Source organism: Neltuma alba, unplaced genomic scaffold (assembly GCF_004799145.2).
Source record: "Neltuma alba isolate B1F8T4 unplaced genomic scaffold, ASM479914v2 tig00011337_pilon, whole genome shotgun sequence".
Taxonomy (NCBI): domain Eukaryota; kingdom Viridiplantae; phylum Streptophyta; class Magnoliopsida; order Fabales; family Fabaceae; genus Neltuma; species Neltuma alba.
Genome location: NW_021636039.1, coordinates 59,927 through 83,810, shown reverse-complemented (window position 1 = coordinate 83,810; position 23,884 = coordinate 59,927). Strand labels below are relative to the sequence as shown.

General features: G+C 33.4%; 2 protein-coding genes and 1 pseudogene across 2 annotated transcripts; 2 read left to right on the top strand and 1 right to left on the bottom strand.

Annotated features, from left to right (window-relative positions):
- Window positions 1-3,013: 3,013 nt before the first annotated feature.
- Window positions 3,014-6,820, top strand: LOC114712124 (NAC domain-containing protein 21/22-like). Its single transcript, XM_028896596.1, has 3 exons — window positions 3,014-3,190; window positions 5,029-5,309; window positions 6,004-6,820. Exons 1-3 carry the CDS (start codon window positions 3,016-3,018, stop codon window positions 6,472-6,474), a joined length of 927 nt encoding a protein of 308 aa, XP_028752429.1. The 5' UTR covers window positions 3,014-3,015; the 3' UTR covers window positions 6,475-6,820.
- Window positions 6,821-10,924: 4,104 nt separating this feature from the next.
- Window positions 10,925-12,967, bottom strand: LOC114712116 (photosystem II 10 kDa polypeptide, chloroplastic). Its single transcript, XM_028896581.1, has 5 exons — window positions 12,764-12,967; window positions 12,601-12,659; window positions 12,013-12,068; window positions 11,352-11,404; window positions 10,925-11,152 (listed from the first exon to the last, which is right to left on the bottom strand). The coding sequence occupies exons 1-5, from the start codon at window positions 12,918-12,920 to the stop codon at window positions 11,058-11,060; spliced, it is 420 nt and encodes a 139-aa protein (XP_028752414.1). The 5' UTR covers window positions 12,921-12,967; the 3' UTR covers window positions 10,925-11,057.
- Window positions 12,968-18,588: 5,621 nt separating this feature from the next.
- On the top strand, window positions 18,589-22,729 carry LOC114712111 (cold-responsive protein kinase 1-like; annotated as a pseudogene).
- The last annotated feature ends 1,155 nt before the right edge of the window (window positions 22,730-23,884 follow it).

The following is a 23,884-nucleotide window of genomic DNA, read 5'->3' as shown; positions in this document are numbered from 1 at the left end:
ATATAGGTTTTGTATATAAACAATAATGGTAAAGATTCTCAAACTTAAGAAACACAACTTATTTTTCTTGGGAAATGTTGGTGATAAATAAATTGATCTCAGATTTTAGAGATTTGAAGTCCCGATTGGTACGAAGTATTAAAAATAAGGAATAAAGATTATACCTAAGATTGAAAATATCTATTAAAATAGTGTCTAATATAAAATTTCTTGTTATATGAGATTAGGCAAATTCATATATGTTGGATTGCAGAATACTATAGGGAGAAGTGATATTCTCCAATCCCACCTCAGTGGGTTTACCTAATTCCATATAACGAGTAATTACTCATGCTAAAAGCTTTTTTAATAATTTTTCTCAATCACAATCACATTATCAATTCTTCATTTTCAATTCATCGTATCAAACGGGACTTAAAGGTGCAAAAGTGGAAATACCAATATGTTGAAGTCATTGAATGGAGGTAGGGGAGGTGAAATAATGAAGTTGAACACCGACAAAGATAGCGAAGAAAATGAAATGAAAAGAATCTGCGGCATTTGCTGAAGACCTTAAAAGTTTCATGGGATATGCACGTGAACCCAAACTTCACTCTCATACCTAAAAGTAGGGAGCCTCTGTTTAGCATCACAATTAGTCAAAGTTTCCCCCTACCTTTCTCTAACCTTCTCTCTCTAAAAACTGCACTATATGGTTCTTCTATGACTATGGAGGGTGGCAATATGAAGCACAGGTCGTTATCCGCGGAGTCCGTTTCCCAAGTTTCAAGGGAGTGGAGTGCCTTATTTTCAACCAATTTTTAGTCTACACTCCACCAGATATCCCTATACTCAGCTTGAACAAGCCATCCGTGCATCCACAATTTCAATAGTTTATGTATTCCTCTATTTTCCTATGTCCGTGCTATCTCATATACACAAACATCAATAATAATAACGACAAATCTTATCTTATTAGATAGAGTCGACTATAGATCGCGCAATAATATCATTGTGTTCTACAAATAACTAAATTTTTTTAGACAAGTTATTAATCAAAAGGCACTTCATTGAACATTTTATTCGATCTTCTCCTGCTATTTTTTAGAAGACTCCATTGTGTATATGTATATTGAAACAAAATTACGACCCAATAGATGCACAGGAAAGCAGAACTTTGATTTGTGTGCTTAAAAAAGAGAGTTAGAGTTAAATGTATAAGTTGAAGTTGCATGCATCAATGACAATGAAATTAGCTTCACGTGTGGTTTGAGACAGCTGCCTAACATTCTCCCCGCCCCCTAAATTCTCTCAAATCCGTAACTTTGAACAAATCCTATCACTTTTCAAACACTCCCACAACACTACTTACTTTTCATCTCCGTTCTTCTTCTTCTATTCATGCATGCTATGCATCTATATCACACTACTCTCTCTCTTGCTTTAATTTCTTCATTTCAACTTTCATACGCACTGATTCTTAATTACTTTGATTTTTTCCCCTCATATTTTGGTGATCATCAAAATGGCTTCAACATATGTCAAAACGTTACTAAGAATGCCAACAAAGAGAATTTATTATCAATAGATAGTTTTTAGCCTTATGAAAAACACACAGTGGAGAGAACTCCAAAAAAGACATTCAAAAATTGAATTTCTGGATGATGAATAATATATTCAAATAGTTTGTTGTTGATGATACTACCTCCGGTCCTTAATATAAGATCTTGTTTGACTTTTATTTTGGTCCTAAATATAAGACCCCAATCCACTTTATCTCTCATATTTATCTATTTTTTTCCAAGATAGTCCTTCTAACAATGTTAGTTTTAGCCAATACATTTGATTAGCAAGGATATTTGAGGAAAGACAATAATTACTAGTTACAAATAACTAATTTAATTTCTTTCTTTAATCTCCTTAAATTAGTCAACTAGCACTTATAATTAGGACCAGAGGTAGTATAACACAACAATAATATGAAAATGAAAATTTCACTAAATGGGATTTTACTGAAGCAAGCGATGGACGTAAAAAGAGGTTGGATGACTAACCCTAATTGAAATATAAGGTGAGAAACGTGAGATTATTTATAAATCAATTAATCACACTCTTATTTAATTTATTTATCACCCGGCCCATGCTTAACTGTGTTAATATATGAAGATATTGATAACCTAACGTCCTAACTCCCATATCCTCCTATCAGGGATTAGCAAAAAGAAGGGAGTCTTGCGCCACAACATGTCTTTCCGTAATTTGTCATTATGTGATCTAAATTATTCATCAATGACCGATACAAGAAAATAAAACTCTTCCTATGGGTCATGATTCTTGAAATATCCCTGTTGATGACAGCTTATTATCAACAACCAATTTGAATAGAAACACAGCTTATTTAATTCCCAGATATAATTCACATGATCTGGGGCCAAAGTATGCAGAAAGCTTGTTCATTTCCTAGTAATCTGATAATTTAGAGAAATCAAAAACACTATAATTAATAGGGATAGAGGGACTAGCCCAAATGAATCAGGCATAAGACCAAGCAGAGTTGGACAAAATTAAACGACTTTCATACCAGTCAGTGATGAGCCCTCTTTTTAAAGGTGATTGGCTCATTATTAATTAATTATGCCTATGCAGAGACTATCTTTTAAAGTATTATATATAATAACAAACACCGTAGAAAGTGTGCTTATTTCTCAATAATGCACAGAGGAAAGACGCAGAGGATCCCAACACTTGAAGATACACTCGTCATCAAGTTGGCAGCGATTGGTTTGTCCACGTCATCAAACTCAGAGACTCTCTCTTTCTCTCTCCTCCACCCACCCTCCTCCTCCTTGCCGCGAAATTACTGGTTGACTTACCCACTTTGTGATTCCTCCTTTTAATTTCTTTTTTTATATATAGCCTCCCTCTCTCCCCATAATCTAATATCTCCCTATATCTCTCTCTCCTTCAATTTCTCTCTCACTGCACACACATGAATTTCTCATATATTGCTTGATCACCTTCCTAGTTCCAAACAATATGAGCAATATAAGCATGGTGGAGGCGAAGTTGCCCCCAGGTTTCAGGTTCCATCCCAGAGATGAAGAACTTGTGTGCGATTACTTGATGAAGAAAGTCACACACTGTGATAATTCCGATTCCACTCTCATGATTGACGTTGACCTTAACAAGTGTGAGCCTTGGGAAATTCCAGGTCAGTAGTATCCATCTCTTTCTCTTTCTAAACTAAAATCTCCTCATCATCGATCATTCATTCTCCAGTTTCTTCATATATGTGGACGGTCTGCTATGAAACTGAATCCAAGTTTCCATTTTTTTTTTTTGCTGCTATATAGTTCATTTTTGTTTTCATTAATTTAAGACACTATGCGTCGACCAAGCTATTAATGGATAAGTTTGATCCGTACGTGGTCTTGTTTCTTATGGATATTTCTGATTCAACGATGGCGACATGTTGCTTTCAGCCATTTTATTTGCAATGTGTCGCTAGCTAGTTCGGAATTATTTAAGCTTCATTCGTGTCTTTCGCCGGCTGTTTGTTTGATGAAACATGCTTTCCAATAATGGCTCAGTTGATTAGAAAATTCTTGTGTCAATTACTCCCATATACAGATCGAAGCCAATCGATCACTAAACTTTTTGAAATATCTAGTTATTTACATGAAACACACACTTGGCCTGCACGCTTCCTGATCTCTACCTTTCTTCCAGTTATATTATGATCTGCATCTTAATTCCATTAGCTCGTATTTAGGAAAAGATTCATCAAGTATGGAAGAAGGCAAGCTTATCTGGTATATATGATTCATATTAGGGAGAGGGAGGGAAGTCATCCTATGTCAAAATAACAAGAGAAGGATATATTAATTAGTCTAAATAAATGAGATAGTTAATCAATAATTGAGGCGAGAAAAGTGAAGTATTAATCTTAAGAAAATTGCTGATGAAAATATCAACAAAATTTAATTTATTTGTTTACATGTTTATAACAGTTTTGCATTAATATTAATTGACGACAACTTGAACTTAATTAGCGATAAAGAAATGAATATGTATGTAAACATAATATTCAAAGCTGTTGAAAAAATTGACTCATTGCTCTTCCACTTGTCCTTTCCTGCGAGAGGTTGATTTCTCATGATGATGAAAGACAATAATCTTCACTGCAGCACCACGCGTAACAATATTGAGTTTGAATGTAAATTTAAAAGAAAGTGAACTTTCAACTCTCACCATCATCTCTTTGTATCCAATCGCATCTTATTCTTAGTCTCATATATTTTTGTTTTATTTCTTTTCATTCTTTTATTAATTTTAAAGATTATCATATAAGTTATTTTGATATATAATTTGTTGGTGAGAATATCATACATCCCTATTAGGAAAGAAACAATGCGGATAAGCACGCCAGAAGAAACAAAAGCAATATGAGGAAGGAGCTCAAAATAATAGGGGCTCTCTCTCTCTCTCTCTTTCTGTATGTGCAGACACATATACAATAATTGAACCAAACAAATGCCAATTACTTAGGCGGAGAGTGATAGTCTTTATTATCCTATCTCCCACTCTCTCTCTCTCTCTCTCTCTCTGTTTGTGTGTGTACCACAGACAACACAAAAACACACTCTAGATCACACACATATATTAAATTACCGTGCATCCCTTAGATTATGGATGTAATATTCTGTTGAATAAATATCAAAGTCTATATAGAAGCAAAAGCAATAGACTCGTATAACTTACTGAATTCCTGCATAAGTTGGTGGTGATATCATCAAGATATATAATTCTTCGTCAAAGAGAGGATTAAAATTCATGAATTTATTATATATAAGAAAGAGATTATGTTTAATTTGTCAATGTGAACTTCAATTCTAATCCGTATGGATATAGTTGACTTGGATATATAACAGCTGGCCAGACTCATCATATTCACACTCGATCGACATATATTATATATACACAAAGACCATGAGGTGGTTGTTTGGCTAGAATATTATTTAACAAGTGTGTGTGTGTGTGTGAATGCAGAAGGGGCGTATGTGGGAGGGAAGGAGTGGTATTTCTACACGCAGAGAGACAGAAAGTATGCGACGGGGCAGAGAACAAATAGAGCGACGGCGTCAGGGTATTGGAAGGCCACAGGGAAGGACAGAACTGTGGTGAGGAAAGGCAAAGTGGTTGGCATGAGAAAGACTTTGGTGTTCTATGAAGGAAGGGCTCCCAAAGGCAAAAAGACTGACTGGGTCATGCATGAGTTTCGCCTTCAGCCTCCTCCTCCTCCTCCTCCTCTCTCTCACTCTTTCCCCAAGGTCCCTATACCTCTATACACATACTACTCTTTTTAATTCAGTTACCTTTTCTCTTTACAACTAATCATCACCACTACAAAAATCAAACTCTATTTCATAGCAAGAAATATTCTCTAGCCTTTGAAATATGGTATATGGCATTGTTTATCTTTATATAATATTTGATTATATAAATATTGTGCGTGTGCGTGTGCGTGTGTGTGTTACTAGCTAGTCTCTATATCATTTCTCTACATATGATGAGTAGACTAGACGACTTTTCCATGTTTTCAAATTTCATGCAAGAAGAGAGATTTTTTTAGTTGATTCAAAAAAGTCAAGTTTTATTTAACAATCAATAATCAACCTTGCTAGCTGTATGCTTCATATATGGAATTTGTTTGCTTTCTGACAAAACCAAATTTGTCTCGCTTGTGAAAATGATATTGGGCAGATGACCTAAGATGCTCTCTTTTATTTTCCCTTGTGTAAGCCTCTTTACTTACCGCAGACCAGTAAATATTTTTATACTGTCAAAGTCTGATGAGTACTATTCTTGTTATTAAAAAAATATCTTGAGACCCATGATGACGATGATGCTGGGATACAATTAGTAAAACACAAGAGAATAATATGTAGGTATATTCGTAGGCTGCATTTTTTGTTTGGGGGTGCAACCGAAGAATTTACAGATCTTATGGATATATACATACAGGAAGACTGGGTGCTGTGTAAAGTATTCGACAAGAACAGAGAAGAAGAAAATGGAAAAGCTGGCATGGGAAGCTGCTATGACGACGCTGGCTCTTCATCTCTTCCTGAACTAATGGATTCTTACATCAGTTTTGATCAGCCTTCTTCTGCAGCTCATCACCATCATCAGCATGAGCAAGTGCCCTGCTTCTCCAATGCTTTCCCTCCTCATCAAACAAACCCTAACCCTAGCAATAACACCACCATCTTCAACCACCATCATACCAACCTAATGGGCCCACCAACTGGATCAGCAGCAGCAGCAGCAGGAAGATCATTTTCCCAGCATGACTCCGAGGTTCTCAAAGCTTTTTTGACACAACTCACCAAGATGGAAACTCAGGAAGGATCGCCTACCAGCTTTGAGGCTCAGGCTTCTCAGACTTACTTATCTCAAGCGCCGTTTCCCAATTATTTATGGAACAGTCGCTAATTATGTATTTCTACCTACTCCTTCTTGCTGTGCCTTTCCAGAGTAATTGTTAATCCTCCCTCCTCCATTTCAACCCAATATAATAGGCGTGTGTGAGGGCATGGAGGGGAAGAAGAAAATTTACACACATCCACATGTTCCTCAGTATGTTTAATTTTCAGATGTCGAGTGATATGTCCCGCTATAACTAGTAATTAATGGGATGACTGGTGGTTCATAGACATAAATATCTGTACGTAGAGTTCATTGTGCTTACAGTCGATGAATTTGATTTTCCACATATTCCAAGTGCCATTTCGATGAAATGGTATAATAGTATAGCTGCTTGCTGAATTCATTTGCCCTATTGAATCTGCTCGATCTCTTAGAAGTGGGGATTTTTTTTTTTTTAATGAGTTCAACTGGGTAATTAGTATGTTCTCATGATGACATGCAAACAGGCACATTTTTGACCAGGTATTTCATTCGGAACTAATAATTAAAATTCTGATTTGATATGATAAGAAAATGATCTCACAACCAACCCAATTAGTAATTGACTATATATACACCTCTAATTAATGAATGAATGATCATCGAGCTAACCATATATACTTGTGTATATATATTATATACGTTTAGATAATAATGGCTGATGTAATTACGCTGTTATATATTGGTGACAGTAGGGAAAACAAAGATTCAGCAGATATTGAAGATTGTGACCTTAATATAAAACTAATGGTTTATTTAACACAATGGGCCAATCTGATGTAAAACTTGAATGATCGAGACATAATCTAATGTGAGTACCGTTGTTGTATATTGATATTATATTCTGTCTCTCTGATGTCACCATTTGATATGTGCATATGTTAGGGGAGTGAAATGCGGGTCAAGTGACACTTCGACGGCTTCTGGTTCTTTTAAATTATTCAGGGAATATACTCTTCTGGTTCTTAATATAAAACCTATTTAACTAATTTGATTAAATTAAGAAAATTAGATAAGTTAGTTAATTATAAGAGTATGACATGTTTTTCCTAAAACACCATAATCATCTTTCTTAATATTCTCTCTTTCTCTTCTACTTAATTATAGTTGAGAGAGATCCATAGGGATAATTTAGGAAAAATTGATAGATATGAGAAATAGGTCTTATATTTAAGACCAAAATCAACTTAACAATTAAGTCATATATTAAAGACCAGAGGAGTATTAGGATTTACATATGGCTGTTTATTTCGTTTATTTTCACTCCATGTTTGAACGGTTAGATCACGGATGGATTAAGAGTCCCCATTGATTTCTTGCAGCACGGACCACCGTATGGGCTCATGCCCACGCTCTTAGGAAACTAATTCTTTTTTCTGATTATATTGAAGCCCTTAACTTGGTAACTAAGGCTTGTGAATTGTGAGATAGCTCGTGTTCACCTTTAGATATTATCGTGATAATTTTTTCAAAGAAAAAAAAAATCTTGAGAAATCTTGAGTATAATTTTAGATACAAGTAATGTGTGAGAGGTTTTTTTTTTTTTTTTAATGATTTAAACATATACATACCCACAAACGTATCAATGCTATGCTCGAACATGAAACTTCATCCAAACATGACGGATCACGCTGTAACTAAGACAACTTGCCATTTACATACTATGTCCGAGATTAAGAGAAAGCAATATAAGAGAGGAATATATATTAGGTGTTAGGCCCGTGACATTTGCGTAGTTAGAAGACAAGAAACAGATAGTAATTAACGAGTGATTAGAGAAGAAGCTCATCGTTGATGGATTGGGTGAGGCGTTTATGGCATTCTGCTTCATCTCAAAGCGATTCCCTTCAGGTTACATCCATAAATATGGTTATTGTTTGACAAAAGTAAAATAAAATATAAAAAAATGTTTATAACTTGTAATTAATGAATTGCATTCTCTTTTTTCTTCATCAGAATGGATTGCATTCTTTGATATCAATCTCATTTTAACTATATGAATGTTTATGATAGAAAAAAAAAACTACAATTATGGGCGATGACTTGGAAGTCAAGCCAAAATGGGGGATGATATCCGGTCATTAATGTAGGCAGGGGTGAGCAAAATCAAACCGCAGCCGAAAACCAAACCGAACCGAATTTAATTTCAGTTTTTGGGTTCGGTTAATTGGTTTAGGTTTGGTGTTTAAAATTTACTCTATTTGGTTAATTCGGTTATCACCGATAACCGAACCGAAAAATCGAATGCTCACCTCTAAATGTAGGACCTAATTAGCTAATTTAAATAGATTAAAGATGTTAGTTCAATTAATTAATATGATATTTTTTTTAAAACACTATAAGCATTTTCTTTTTAATTTCCTTTATTTCTCTTCTACTTGATTATTAGTTGGGGAATATCAATAGGATTAATTTGAAAAAAAAAATGATAAACAATGAAATAGGTTCTATAAATATGACTAACATTAATTTTCTAATTAGGTCCCAGAGGAGTATTAATTAAAATGGATAGGACAATAGTGAGTTTGTTGAAGAGAGTATGCAGCACGTGCAAGGAGTAGTGATCATGCAAGAAAGTTGAAAGGCAAGGGATTAGGTTTGGTATGTGAGCTGCTCAAAGTCCAACTCCAAATCTTTGCTTTTCATCACATGATTCTGAAAGCTACCTTTAACCTAACTTCCTTTCTTTCTTTTGCCCTATATACGTGCTGCTAAAATTAAAATTATTATTATTGTTTCAATATAAAAGAAAACATCTTGAATAGTGATCAATTAAAAGATCTCCAGGTTTGTTTACATTTGTAACGTTAGGTCAAATAATAATTATTATTTCCCACAAGGCCATGACTGATAGTCTGATACTACTTCCGGTCTTAATTATAAGACTTCATTTGTAGACTATAAATGAGACCTTATAATTAGAATAGGAGGCAGTATTAGTTTAGGCCTTTACATAATGTTGTTATTATGTTAAGCACTGATAATTTAATAACAATATAAATAGCAGAGAGCAAAAAAAAGAGACCGAACCGGTCAGTTCAATCGGAAAACTGGTGAACTAGTCAGTGTTTTGATTTGGTTTGGATGTTAAACCAGGGGAGAGTTGAACCAGTAGCGAATTGGTCAAACAAGAGTAAACCGGTGTGAATCGATAATAAACCGTTTGGATGATTATATTGTTATTGATCCTATTTTTCCTCATTCAGCTCCTAATATCTCTACCCCTATAGATTTAAATAAATTTTAATGATGATTTTGGTATCAATGATTATTAATTTTAGTTAATGATGAACTATAAAAATCAAAATTCTCAATGTTGTTATACTTTGTTATTGTTACAATCAAACAATTGTTATATTTCCTTATATTTTATTATTAGTAATTATTAATGTTGTTATGTTTTTTTATTTTTAATTAAATTATATTATTTTAATATGACCGATTAGATCCCGAGTTAACCCCGATCCGATCAACTAACTCTTAGACCACTATCTCAATCAGTTTAATGTTTGGTCTGATTTTTTGTTTTTTTAATAAATAGAAACATTCAAAGCTGTGTTTACACTTGCCCAGGGAGCCCCATACCCTAAACGAAAGTCCCATAAGACAGTGCAGATATTAGGTTATTTTCCCCCAATTAACGGGTGTAGTACAAGGCATGTATAATTATATTAACTTTTATTGGTAGTTAAACAATTTTCTTCTTTTAATTTTGATGAAAATACGTGAAAGTTTTTTCTTCTTTAGAACACACAAATTCCTTCACCATTAGAAAAGAGATTAAAATATGTGAACTGGAAAGATCTTCATTTGCTGTACTGACATTTTTTAAAATTAATGATCAAAATCTCCACGTGTCCTAAACCCAGGAAGAAAACCTGAGTAATTAATTAACTATAATTTTTAACAAGCTCCCTCTATGCCCTAAGGAGAAGTATCTTATTTGTCATAATCCCTGACTAAATAGGCCGTCAGTGCTTTCGTTTCGTGTGAGCGTGAGGCCTCTTTTTTTTTTTTTTTTGGTTGCCCACCCAATTCACCAGAGCTTTACTCTAATTACATCTAGATCCGACCCGCGTCGCGCACCTGGCTATGGTGGGTGAGTCTCCCAACGAGACTTCTGCATACGTTAAGACTCGAACATGAAACCATTTTTCAAATCAAATTCGATCTCCATGAAAGTCAACACCATAAAAACGGACCCATAGTTCACCAAACTCAGAGACTCCTGTTTATAGGATTGGGCCGGATTAGATTTGGACAAACCAAAAAGCCCCGAAGAAGTGGCCCGTTTAGGATTTAGACCAATAAGGTATCTCGTAGGGAGAGTTTGGAATTAAGGAAAGACAAAAATACTTACTTTATATACCATAAAATCACTACGATTTCTATCCAAACACCGGTATAAATTAGAATGGCTTTGATTGTTAAAAAAAAAAAAAACATATAGGTATAAAGGAGAGCGAAACAAGGAGAGTGAAGTGGAAAGGATAATTACACGTGAAGGGAAAACTAGGCTTCATAAAGTCGAGAATCCAAGCCTGAAGCACATATACAGAACATTTATAAGATACACATAATGATTCGTTTGATTGTGAATAATGGTAAATCTATTGTGCCAAGGCACTGGTGTTGTACACAAGAAGAGCACCCCCTGCTAGAAGACCTGCCAGTGTCACTGCCCATATGGCCAACCCTGTTGTTCCTGCATTATCATTTTCAACCCATTAATTCACACACCTCTTCTCTATCTACACTTTTATGATCATCTTCTCACAATTACTTCAACCCTAAGAAACCACATGCATCGCAAGTTTTCAATCCCACTCAATGAGCTAAACCCGTGTTTCGTGTGTGCTGGTGTGTTCATATTTCGTAGCTTTATATACACAGGGATCTCCTACCTCCAACGTAGACATCGCCGCTTGGAGACCAGTCTTCAGTGTTGTAGATGGGACTGCAAGAGCCAAAAAAAAATGCAGTTCACATTAGTATCTCTCGTAAATCATTCTCATCATCCAATTATCAATTTGCATCAAACCTTGGATCATAGTCTTCCACTCCTAAATACAAAAACTAGTCAGGGGAATTAGTTTCAATCATAAATTTAAAACCTTAACACATTTTGTCTCCTGTATTCATCATTTTTCCCAGAATTATTTATCTAGATTAAAAAAATTAGTTCAATTAGTTATTTGTAATACATAAGTGTGATCTTTTCTAAAATATTCTTACTAATCAAGTGTATTGGCTAGAACCACTATTATTATAAAGCTATCTTGAAAACAAAATGGATAAATATGAGAGGCATGATGGATTGGGATTTTATATTTAGGATCAAAATAAAAATCAAACGAGTTCATATATTAAGAACCAGAGATAGTATTACATAGGGATGTTTTGGAGATATTATGTTACCATTGTCGTTAGTAATTTATTAACTTCTTTAATCTACCCAAGTTAGTTAAGAAGCAGCTCTTACATGTGAGAGAAGCAATTAACATTCACAATCATCAGAAGTAGATTCGATAAACATGGTATGCTCAATTTGATTGAATTACGTACCTGTAGCCATCCACGTTAGCACCGTACTTGTCGACGAATTGGTACACACCCTTCCCCTGATAACACAACACAGTCAGTCCCGCCAGCTTCAATCAACTTCTATCATACTATATTCATGCCATTCATTAATAACACAATCAAGTCTTGCTTCCCTTCCTCCTTCACAATTCTAAACTCTTTTCTTAATTAACATGACCAGACATTTACATCATTCATAGCCAACAGTTTCGAAAATAATAACATGAATTTATTTTATGGAGGACAACAACCCACTTTATTTTATGGATTTCCAAGACTTTTTGCTCAAAATTACAATTAGGTTTTTGGGTACCATTTGAGACATCAGTTCATGAACAACCATGAAGTGACTTCGACATATCCGAGATGTAGGTATTACTGTTATTAACTGTTAATCACTAAAAAGGCGATGGTATGGCTCGGGTCATAAAATCAGGAAGAAGCATAAATATCATGAAATCAAGATCCAACATAGAGTAGCCCATATGTTGTTTAGTTGCTAAGAATACTAGTAGGTGTTGCAGGCTGTAACTAATAATATGATGCGGTAAAAACAAAGCAGGCACAAACCTTTCCTTTCCTGCCGGACGAATCAAGACCATCTGCCAAGTTCATGCCACCGTTGATTCCTGCAAATGATTCGGCCCAAGATGTTATATATACGCAAACGAAGAGTTACAACTATATACAAACATGAAGAGAGATAGATTAGAGCGTGATGAAGAATAACAACCATAGGGCTTGTCGGTTTTGATCTTCTTGCCGCCACTGGCGACGACCTTAAAGGAGGAAGAAGATCTTGAGAGGGAAGGAAGGCCTCTCACTGCTGATTTCTCAACAGTGAAAGGTGCCGGTTTGAGGGAGACGGAAGCCATCACAGAGGACGCCATCAGCTTCTGATATTCTTTCTCACACAACACACCACACCGCTCGCTCTGTGCTTAATGAATGGAGTGTGCAGAATAATAAAATTAGTCCTGCGAGTGGCGACGGAGAGCGGGGATTGCCACCTGACACGTGGCGGTGATTTTGTGAAGAGCTGAGGATATGATCCTCGCAGGCTTATCCACAGCACGCGATGTCAAACTATCTACATCCACTCGTTTAACTGGCCTCATAAAATCTCCCACCCTCAAATCTAGTGAAGAAGATTGGGCCATGCTGGGTCGGCCCAATTAGTGATCGGGCCCTATATATCCTGTTCAATTCATCAAGCCATCCTCTAGAACAATCTGTGCAGATTTCCCAACAGCACCAATAAGAAGTAAAATACAATTTCGATTTTATTGGTAGGGCTTCTATATCTTTCATCCTCTACGTACCAGGAATCATACATGCACACGTGTCATGTTATTTTTTAGAGCTTAAAAAGAAAAGGGAAAATTGTATCCATCTTAAATTATAGCGTGACATATACATAAGTGTGTGTGGTTTGAACTTGCCTCAGCCTCTCCATCTATTTATAAAGATATAATTTAGAAAGATGATAGAAAAATTACCTATCAAATTTTAAAAAGATAAATGAGGTTTAATTGAATGATTTAACTAATGTTTTTCTGTCATTTTTTTCGCATGATTTAATTGAATGAGGTTTAGCTTGATGAATAGAAGTCAAAACGCACGTGCTAATAAATAAGATAAAATACAGTTCCACATACGTATATATCCACGGTTGTAAGATATTACTTTTGATCCTAATTATAAGACCTTGTTTATATACTCTTCCGGTCCTTAATATAAGACCCATTTAACTAATTTGATTAAATTAAGGAAGTTAAGTAAGTTAGTTAATTATAAGAAAAGTGACACATTTTTTTTAAAACACCATAATCATCTTTCTTAATACCCCATCTCTCTATTTTACTTGATTATGGTTGAGGGAGTATTCATAGGGGTAATTTAGAAAAAATTGATAAATATGAGAAAAGGGTCTTATATTTATGACCAAAACCAACTCAAGAATTGAATCATAAATTAAGGACCGGAGGAGTATTACTTTTCCAAAGTTCCACATACGTATATATCCACAGTTCCACATACGTATATATCCGAAGTATTATAATTAGAATCAGAAATAGTATATTGAAGACGTACAATACTGGTAGGCTGGGGATAAATAGGAGTCAAAATTCGCGTTAGCCTCCTTCAGTGTTGAAACTTCAACACATATATTTTATAATCTAGTAAGGTTGCGAGGTTAATTGGAAGAACTTTGGAAAGCAATTTGAAAATGTGAACGCGGCACAAAATGGAAGTCCTACGGCCATGTGATTTAATTAGTTGGCACTTGGTCAATTTGTGTTTACATACCTAATTATACAATTGTCAAATTCAAACATGATGCATATGCACTTAATCCTAATCATGTTCATATGCAGGATCAGGAAAAAGGGGTTTCATTTGGAAAATATGTATCTGTTGCACTCTGTTCATAATGGATACGTTTATGTGCATTTACAGCTTTATTATCATTCCATCCAAATTTCATATTGGTATAACCCTTCGGGAAAATTACACACAGGTCCCACAAAAAATAATTAATTTTGAAAAAGTTTTTGAAAATTCCCAAATGCTTTCAAAGTCCTCATGAACCTTAGAGCAAAAAATTAAAATTGTGAAATTACCTACTTGCATTCATCAAATGACGACATGCACAGCATCAGGCACAACCTACATAGCAGCTAATCACAACCTACATTTGAGCCGTTCATAACATGCACTGAAGCCAATCACAATCCACACTCAACCGAATGACAACATGCACAGTATATAGTCACAACCTACACAGCAGCTAATTACAACCTTTTTCAATCAGTGAGGGCAAGTAAGTAATCATAATTTTAATTTTTTTGCTTTGAGGTCCCTGAGGACTTAGGAAGTATTTGGAGATTTTCAAGGACTTTTTCAGAATTAATTGTCTTATGTGGAATTTATGTGTAATTTTTCCTAATATTTCGACTATATCTTAGTCTATAATGTTTATACGACACTTATTATTTACATCGGTTTGAAATGTAAAAGTAGTAAAAGTATTCGTTTTAGTTTTAAATACAAGATTTTAATTTATTTTATCTTTTTTATAAATTTGTAATTTTCTTTTTAAATTCTTTCTAATAATTATACTTATTAATGGGGATTCAATCAATAGAGTAGTATCAAATGCAAATTATTCAGAGAAATAAATAATTGGCACATATTTCTTAAAAATGATTAAACTAAATTCGTTACTTATTTCTTACATTTAACATTAAAAAGAGTACAAAGGGTTATAATCTTGACTAAATTTTTGGGATCCATCTTCCGGTGGCGCTGACACGCAAAGCAATGATTAAGACAGTTTCTCTTAACAATTATTACCGGTGCTGTGACAATGAACTTGGGACTTTTATAAAGCATGGAAAGATGGGCATTTCAAAATATAGTTCTTCTGTGATCATAATTACATGTCTTTCTTGTCTGTTTTCTTTGCACAGAAAGACGGTTTGGTCAAGTCTAAATGTTAATATAAATTTTGATTCTTTAATTTTTTATTTTGATTTTGATTTTCATTCTTTAAGTTTCAAATGATAACTTTTGATCTTTCAAGTCTTTTATTTATTTATAATATTAATTTTTATAATCTAATAAAAATTAATATTATTTTATCCTTTGAACGATTAAAATATATGGTTTAAAATTTAACAGACTAAAATTAAAATTAAAATAAAATTGAGAGGCTAAAATTTATATTGAACCAACTGGTGACTAGGGAGAGACATTGAATGCCCCCGCTGCACGCATTCGCACAGTTTACCTGAGGTTGTCTTGGTCAACTTCTTCTCTCACCCCCTTTATTTGCTAAATATAATTACATGCTAATAATAAATTAATAAAGAACATATTATTTCTGATGTTTAATATAATATCTTATTTGATTTTTATTTCAATTTTAAATATAAGATCCCAATCCATTTTGTTTTTCATATTTATGTATTTTTTTTCAAGGTAGTCCTTTTAACAATAGTAGTTATAGCCAATATACTTGATTAGTAAGGATATTTTATGAAAGACAATATATATTTATTATAAATAACTAACTTAGTTTCTTTTCTTAATCTCATCAAATTAGTTGACTAGTTTTTATAATTAGGACCGGAGGTAGTATTAGAGAACAATTAAAAAGGATTTATGGCATATTACCTCTGATACTTAATATAAAAACTAGATAATTAATTAAGAGAAATTTAAAAATTAGTTATATTGGTTATTTATAATAAATATGTGTTGATTTTCTTATACTACTTTTTGTTGGAAACTCCTTACAATTAATATGGATGTTTTGAAGAAATTATTATAAAATTGAGAGACAAAATAAATTAAGATATTATATTTATTATTAAATTCAATTCCCAACTAGTTGTTGTATTAAAGACCAAATGCATTATTAATTATGTTTATTAACATGTGCTCTAAAACCTTAAACAGGATACAATATGACATGAGCAATAGTAATTAACTAGATATTTTTTCCCGCATCGTACATAGACTAGAATATTTGCTTACACTTTAAATTCTAATAAATTCTATTATCTAAGGTAACTCAAGATTCACTTTTTATAGAAGTGTGATTTTTTTTTTAGTTATTTATTCAAATGAAATTTGAATTAGAGATTCAGAAATTAGGAAGATCATATAAAAATTTAAAATTACTTATTTATTTCTCTATTTAAACCTCCAATTAACATACTTTTTAATTATGATACTTCCTATTTAATTTAATATATTCAAATTCCAATTAAGATGTCATTTGAATTCAAAATTGACTATAAATTTTTTCATTTGAGTCATCAATTGAAATCCCATTTAATAATGATGCTTCTCGTTTAATTAAATATACTCAAATTTCAATCAAAATATTATTCAAATATCATTAATTAAATATATTTAGATGTCATAATATTATATCTGATTTGTTTTAAATGAACCATATATGACGAGTTTTCAAAAATATAGTTAGTTGATAATTTAATAATTTAATATGGAAAAACGAGGACGACATGAACAGTACGGTAACATCTATTTAATTAATAGGCAGATATTGACTAGTTTATTTGCCTATTTGTTCAAGACTAGACTATTCAAAGTTTGCATTGGAAACAAAATTAAAAGGCTGATAAATTGTTAATTTTCTAAATGAAGTTGTTGATTAAAAAAAATTTAAGTTGATCTCTAATAAAGATTAGAACTCTTTATGAAATTAATTCATTTTGTTTATCTTTTTTCAAAATATCTGCATTGATTGCAATAAATATTCATTTTGTTTCTTATCTTTTTTTAAAATATCCACATTGATTACAAAAAATAATTTCTATTATCTAATGCACATAATTGAAAAGAATAGTCTAAGAAAACTAACACACATTTATAACAAATAATTATATCTTTCTTTTTAGTAGTTTCAAATTAGTTTCCTAGATCTTACATTAAGGACCAAGTATTATTATTTTTTTATAACTTTATATATTATTGTTTGATATTATGTATATACTATCTTTGATCTTTAATCTAAAAAGTAGATAACTAATTTGTAAATATAAAAAAAAAGTTAGTTGTCTATAATAAATGAGTATTATTTTATCTAAAATATCCTTATTAATCATATACGTTTAAACTTTTTTTTTTGGCTGAAAACCCTTATTGGCAAAGCAGATAAATATGAGACACAAAATGAATTAAAGTTTTATATTTAGGATCAAATTAAATTGACTTTACAACTATCTTTTATATTAAAAAGTATTTATTTTATTTTATTTTTATAATTTTTTTTGGCCAAAAAGTTCTTTTTATTCTGAGTATCAATGATTTTAAATAAAATTTTACCATGCAGCAACAAAACCATGATACTTCCCTGTACAAGTTACTACTCGTGTTAAACCTTGAAAGATGGAAGGGAACACTGGCCAGCATTTATGACGAACACGGTTCGGTTTTTCAAAGCATCTGCGCCCAGACTTGGTCGTCGAACGTGAAGAGGAGAGAAACACAGAGCAACAAGAAAGCATTGGAGTCAAGGTCTCTGCGTATCCCTACGGAGACCTTGCCAAGACCATTAACCTCACCAGCTCCACCATAACTAGATATCACATCTCGTTTTCCTCCTTCCTTGCTTCCTCAATTCATCATCTCTCTGCGCCTTCTTTCTTTTCTCTTCTCTCCTTTATTTCTTCTTCCATACCAACTTCTTCCAAGTTCTACTCTTCTTGTTTTCACCAGTTCGAGGTTCGTTTCGTTCATTCTCTCCCTTTTCTGGGTTGCCTTCAATTGTGGCTTTGTGCTCTCTCTCTCTCTCTCTCTGTGGCTAAATTTACTTGTGTTCTGGTTTTTGGCTTGCGATAAATGGCGATCAGTGATCTTCCGTCGCTGCAAACAGAATTTTCATTAGTTTTCTTTTCCCTTTTTCAGTGCCTTAGATTTTGTTGTCGGGCTCTGATTGTCCCTGCAATCTCTGTTTCTGGAAAATTTTGCTTAAAAAAAAAATCGTAGTCTTACCTTCCTAGAGCCGCTAAAGACGTTACCGATAGCCATTCAGGACATATCAACGCCTGAATAGAGGTTGTGATGCGAACCATGGTGCTTGGTGAAAGAGAAGTTCGTTAAAAATAGAATACAGTTCAGAGTATTTGCTTTTTTCCTGGTCATCCTGACATTTATGGAATTTTCAAGCAGTTTTCATAATAAATTTTCTGCCTATGTGTCTCCTGTTGTGTAATCATAATAATGCGTTTGTTTCTTTTGATGCACCTCTCGTATTAGAGGACCTCCTTTCAATTTCATTGTAGTTTTGGTGGTAAAATTGGAGCTAACATATCCATTGTTCTGTGTTATATCTCACATGTTCTATCCGAGGCTCTAAACTTTTGTACTTTGTTCAGCTCCTATGAAATGTGAAGGCTTAAAAGTTATGCATTATCTTTTTCAATTAGAAGTCTGTGTCTTCCACTTGCATATTCTGAGACATTGAAATTTGTTACTTTGGTGGTTCGATCAGGTGGCTTTGGAAGTGTTTACATTCGAAGCTATTGTTACGATTTTATCTTTAAAGCTGCTCACTGGTACTTCATCCGGTCATGATTTGTTTTCCTGGATTCTTTGGTAGAAAGTCGCGTTCTTCAGCAAGGCTAGATCCAGACATTGAAGAAGGTAACTGAAATATTTGTTTTGCAATAGTCATGATGATGAGACGGAAGAGATTACAGAACTTTTAGTCACGACGGTTGATTACTTTTCTAACCACATGTTTGTATGCTTTAATCACGATATTTATTGCTTTATATCTTGGAAAAAAAAAATTCTACTTCTATTGTTGGGTTTTGATTAAATGTACTTGGGAACAGAATTTTCTGCTCTTCACAATGTCAGACTCTATACATACAAAGCACTACGAATTGCCACTGAGGATTTCAGTCCTATTAATAAAATTGGAGAGGGTGGTTTTGGTTCTGTTTTCAAGGTAATTGAGAAACATTCTAACTTGATACTTTAAGTATTGCTTGCATTTGAAGTTGATTTCTCCTTCCTTTCCTTTTGAATGAAAACTTAGAACGGTTCCTATGAATGATTAGGGACGGTTAAAAGGTGGAAGAGTTGCCGCAATTAAAGTTCTTTCAGCTGAATCAAAACAAGGGGTGAGGGAATTCTTGACTGAGATTAAGGTGATCTCAGAAATAGAGCATGAAAATTTAGTTAAGCTATATGGCTGTTGTGTGGAAGGAAATCACAGAATATTAGTCTACAATTACCTGGAGAATAACAGCCTCGCGCAAACGCTAATAGGTAAATGCATTATATTACTTGTGTTTGGATGACTGTCTGTGTTTAATCTGTTAATTCTGTGTTTGAGATATTGAAATTCCATTTCTATTTTCCTGGAAAATCATTGCAAGGAGGCATTTGCTATTTTTATTTTGGCCAATTTGAGAAGAATGCTGTGCACGGCAACCCTGATTTTTTTTGTACAACATGAATGTGTTCTATTAACTTATTCTGACTCTTAATCTTACACGAATTCTATTTCATTAAGTTGCTTTAATTTATTTACTTCCAGGTGCACGGCGTAGCAGTATCCAATTCAATTGGCGAACGCGGTCTAGAATATGCGTGGGGGTTGCACGTGGGATTGCCTTTCTCCATGAGGAAGTAAGACCGCATATTGTCCATAGGGACATAAAAGCAAGCAACATTCTTCTTGACAGAGACCTCACACCCAAGATTTCAGATTTTGGGCTTGCAAAACTGATTCCAGCAAACATGACCCATGTTAGCACACGTGTTGCAGGAACTATGTAAGTATAATTACCTGATGCTTTTGATTTCTATTTTACAATCTGGCGAACTTGAAGCTTTTGGTTTTGATTTGTTTGATCTTTTCCCCCCTTTCAAACTGTGAATTATTCTTATTTTTTTGAAGACTTGATCCCTCCCCCTCAATTTTCCGGTTTCAAACTCGAGATCTTTCATTTTTATTGGAAAAAGGAGTTTCCATTTGAAAAAGGAATGTGATATATTTATTCCGTTTTTCCAATATAGCTAGACTCACATCTTGTTGGGGATCTCAGTTATAACTACCACCCCGTGTCTTGATTTAGTTCAATGTAACTGGTACTTGGGAGTTTGTATTCATCTACCATTGACAGAAGGGTTTAATTTGGTATAGCCAGTGCTGTGCTGCGCTTCAGTGCAATTATAATCAGCCACTACCCTTGCCTTCTTATTTTCTGAAGAATTAGGATTTGATAGCTTGGATTATATATGTTTGCAATATCCTGTTTTTGGATAAAAAGTAATTATTCCTATGTCAGGACTTAATGCCGTATGTTCTGTTGCAGAGGTTACCTGGCACCAGAGTATGCAATAGGAGGCAAGCTGACACGAAAAGCTGATGTATACAGCTTTGGAGTCCTACTTGTGGAGATTGTAAGTGGGAGATGTAACACAAATACACAGTTACCAATGGAAGAACAGTACCTTCTAGAAAGGGTGAGGATCTCAAATATTTGCAAAACTTGTATAACTTATTTTCTTGGTGAAAAACACCTGCTTGTGTAGGAGATAGACTACACTAACTTCACTTTCATATTTCAATATGAATGAGAGATACTTTTTGAAATGAATTGCGTTAAATGTCTTACTCATTGTTATTGATGGTTTGTTATGGCAATGCTACGACTCTTGGTACCATGTCACGTGTAGTGTTGCGATCTAGAACCATTATAGACACAGGAGTTATGTTTGTGCAGCTGTAACTTATGCTACAGGTTCTGCATATAAATAGGGCAACAAAAACCTTAATTTAGGTGATTTCGTGAAGATTATTATAGGAGATTCATTTGACTTTCCTTGGACTATCAATATTGAGCGATTTAGAATTCACGAACTATATCAAGCGCAAGAAAGAAGGCCATGACATCCTCCTTTTGTGCTCTTGCCTCTTGATATATCATTGATAGAAAACGTTGAGATATGAAGAGGAGACTGAAGCATTGCTTAAATCACTGCTACAATGTTGCTTTTGATGTAGAGGAATTGGTTGGTTATCTTGGGATAAATCTTAGTCTCCAAAACGGTTTACCATTAATGTTTTTTCATTGTTTTAGTATTTGGTGTGATGTGTATGACTATTATCTCCTCAGCTGCATGTTCTTGTATCTCACACCATTTTTGCATTATGCGCTCATGCTTCATTGTTCATTGGAGCCCCTGACATTACCATTGTGCTGTGCAAAATTAATACCTTTGATTATGTTGCTTGAATTGCTGAGAGAACTGCTGTTAAAATGAAATAACCAAGTTCTTAAATTGTCTCCTGTCTTGTCCGTCTATAGTACTTATCATCTTTAATGGAAACTAATCACATAATTGGAGTCTGGATAAATTTTAATTCTCTCTGGATTCATCTTCAATGGCAGAATTCTCGCCTCGAAACAAAGGGCCTATTTTGCTGTCAAATATTTTACATGAATAATTAGCTTTCGATGACATTGTTGTGATTGTAATCTTTTAAAGTGAATCATACTATTCATGACTTACAAACAATGCAGCTTTTTATAAACTTAATATTACATCTACGAGGACCTGCTCTTACTTCAGTTTGTGCTGTTACAGACGTGGGATCTTTATGAGCGAAAGGAATTAGTAGCACTGGTAGATGAATCGCTGAATGGGGAGTTGATGCTGAGGAAGCTTGCAGATTTCTGAAGATTGGGCTTCTTTGCACGCAGGATGATCCCAAGGTGCGGCCATCCATGTCTTCGGTGGCAAGCATGCTCACCGGCAGAATGCGTGTGGACGAGAGGGACATAGCAAAACCAGCCTTGATCTCTGATTTTATGGACCTCAAAGTGAGGAAAAAACCAGCAAGTCATATTGGCATAGAGATTACTGAGGCTTCATCTTCAAACTATTCATCCTCGGCCTTGTGCAGCCAGGATACCACTTTTTCATCAACTGTTTCAACCGCTGCAACTACAACCTTTGTGCCTCGATATGATCAAAGCATGTAACCCATCCTCTTCATTATTTCATTTCATGTGCGAGGGTTTTTATCTTCTGTAAATTTTGTAACCGTTGCTTACTTTTTGAGTGTTTGTTTGTGCAAGCTAGTAGTCTTGTTTAATGCATGTGTGATCAGGCTGGTATTTTAGGTATTTTGAAGATTCTTTCCCTTTTCTTTGCATGTCCAGCGATTCTCTTTGCACCTCATTATTGTAATATAATCTAAACCATCCAAAATCTAATATAGATGGTTTAGATTTAAAATTTTTAATATATAATTTTTTTCAATAATAAATTTATTTTTTAAAGATATGTTAGTTATGATATTATATTTATTTTATATTCTATATCTATTAAAACAAAAATTTAATTAAACTGTATAAAAAAAATTTAAATTCAATCTGAACCATCTAAAATCTATTTGAATGATCCAAATTGCGATGAGTATTCTATGCTCATCGTTATGACGAGGATAGAATGTGCTCCCATATCATATGCCCTTCCTCAATAAAGATGCTATTTTTGTCTCTTAATTCAATAATAATCTTAACCATTTTTGCATAAGTTATAAAAATATTTGAAAAGATTTTTTTTTATTTTGCCTCTTATAAAGCCAAAAAAATTGAAAATTAAAAATAAAACACTAGGGGGAAAACAGTATTTAAACATAAACTAGAAATTTCTCCATCGTACGATGCACAGATTAGTATATTTGACTAGATTTAAAATTTTAATAAATTACATTATCTAAGATAACTGAATATTTGCTTTTAATAGGAGTATTTTTTATTTATTTTAATAAAAATTTGAATTAGAGATGCGGAATTTATGGGGAATAAATAAAAATTTGAATTTTTTTTATTTATTTCACTATTTAAGCTTCCAATTGACATATTATTTAATTATGATACTTTCTATTTAATTTAATATATTTAAATACCAATTAAGATACTATTTAAATTCAAAATTAATTATTAATTTTTTATTTGAGCCTCCATTTGAAATTGTATTTATTTATAATGTTTCCCATTTAATTCAATATATTCAAATCTCAATCAAGAATTTATTTAAATCTCATTAATTGAATATATTTAGATCTCATAATTTTGTAATCTCATACCCAATTTATTTTTAAACGAATCGGGTATTACAAGTTTCTAAGAAATATTAGTTTATGATAGTTTAAATTGAAATTAGACGATTTGAATCTTACAATGGAGTTTCAGATTAAAAAAAAAATCTTACAATGGAGTAGTTTGAATAAAAATCAAAATTAAAGGAATAAAAACAAGGGGAAATTATAAAAAAAGACCTTGGAATTGTA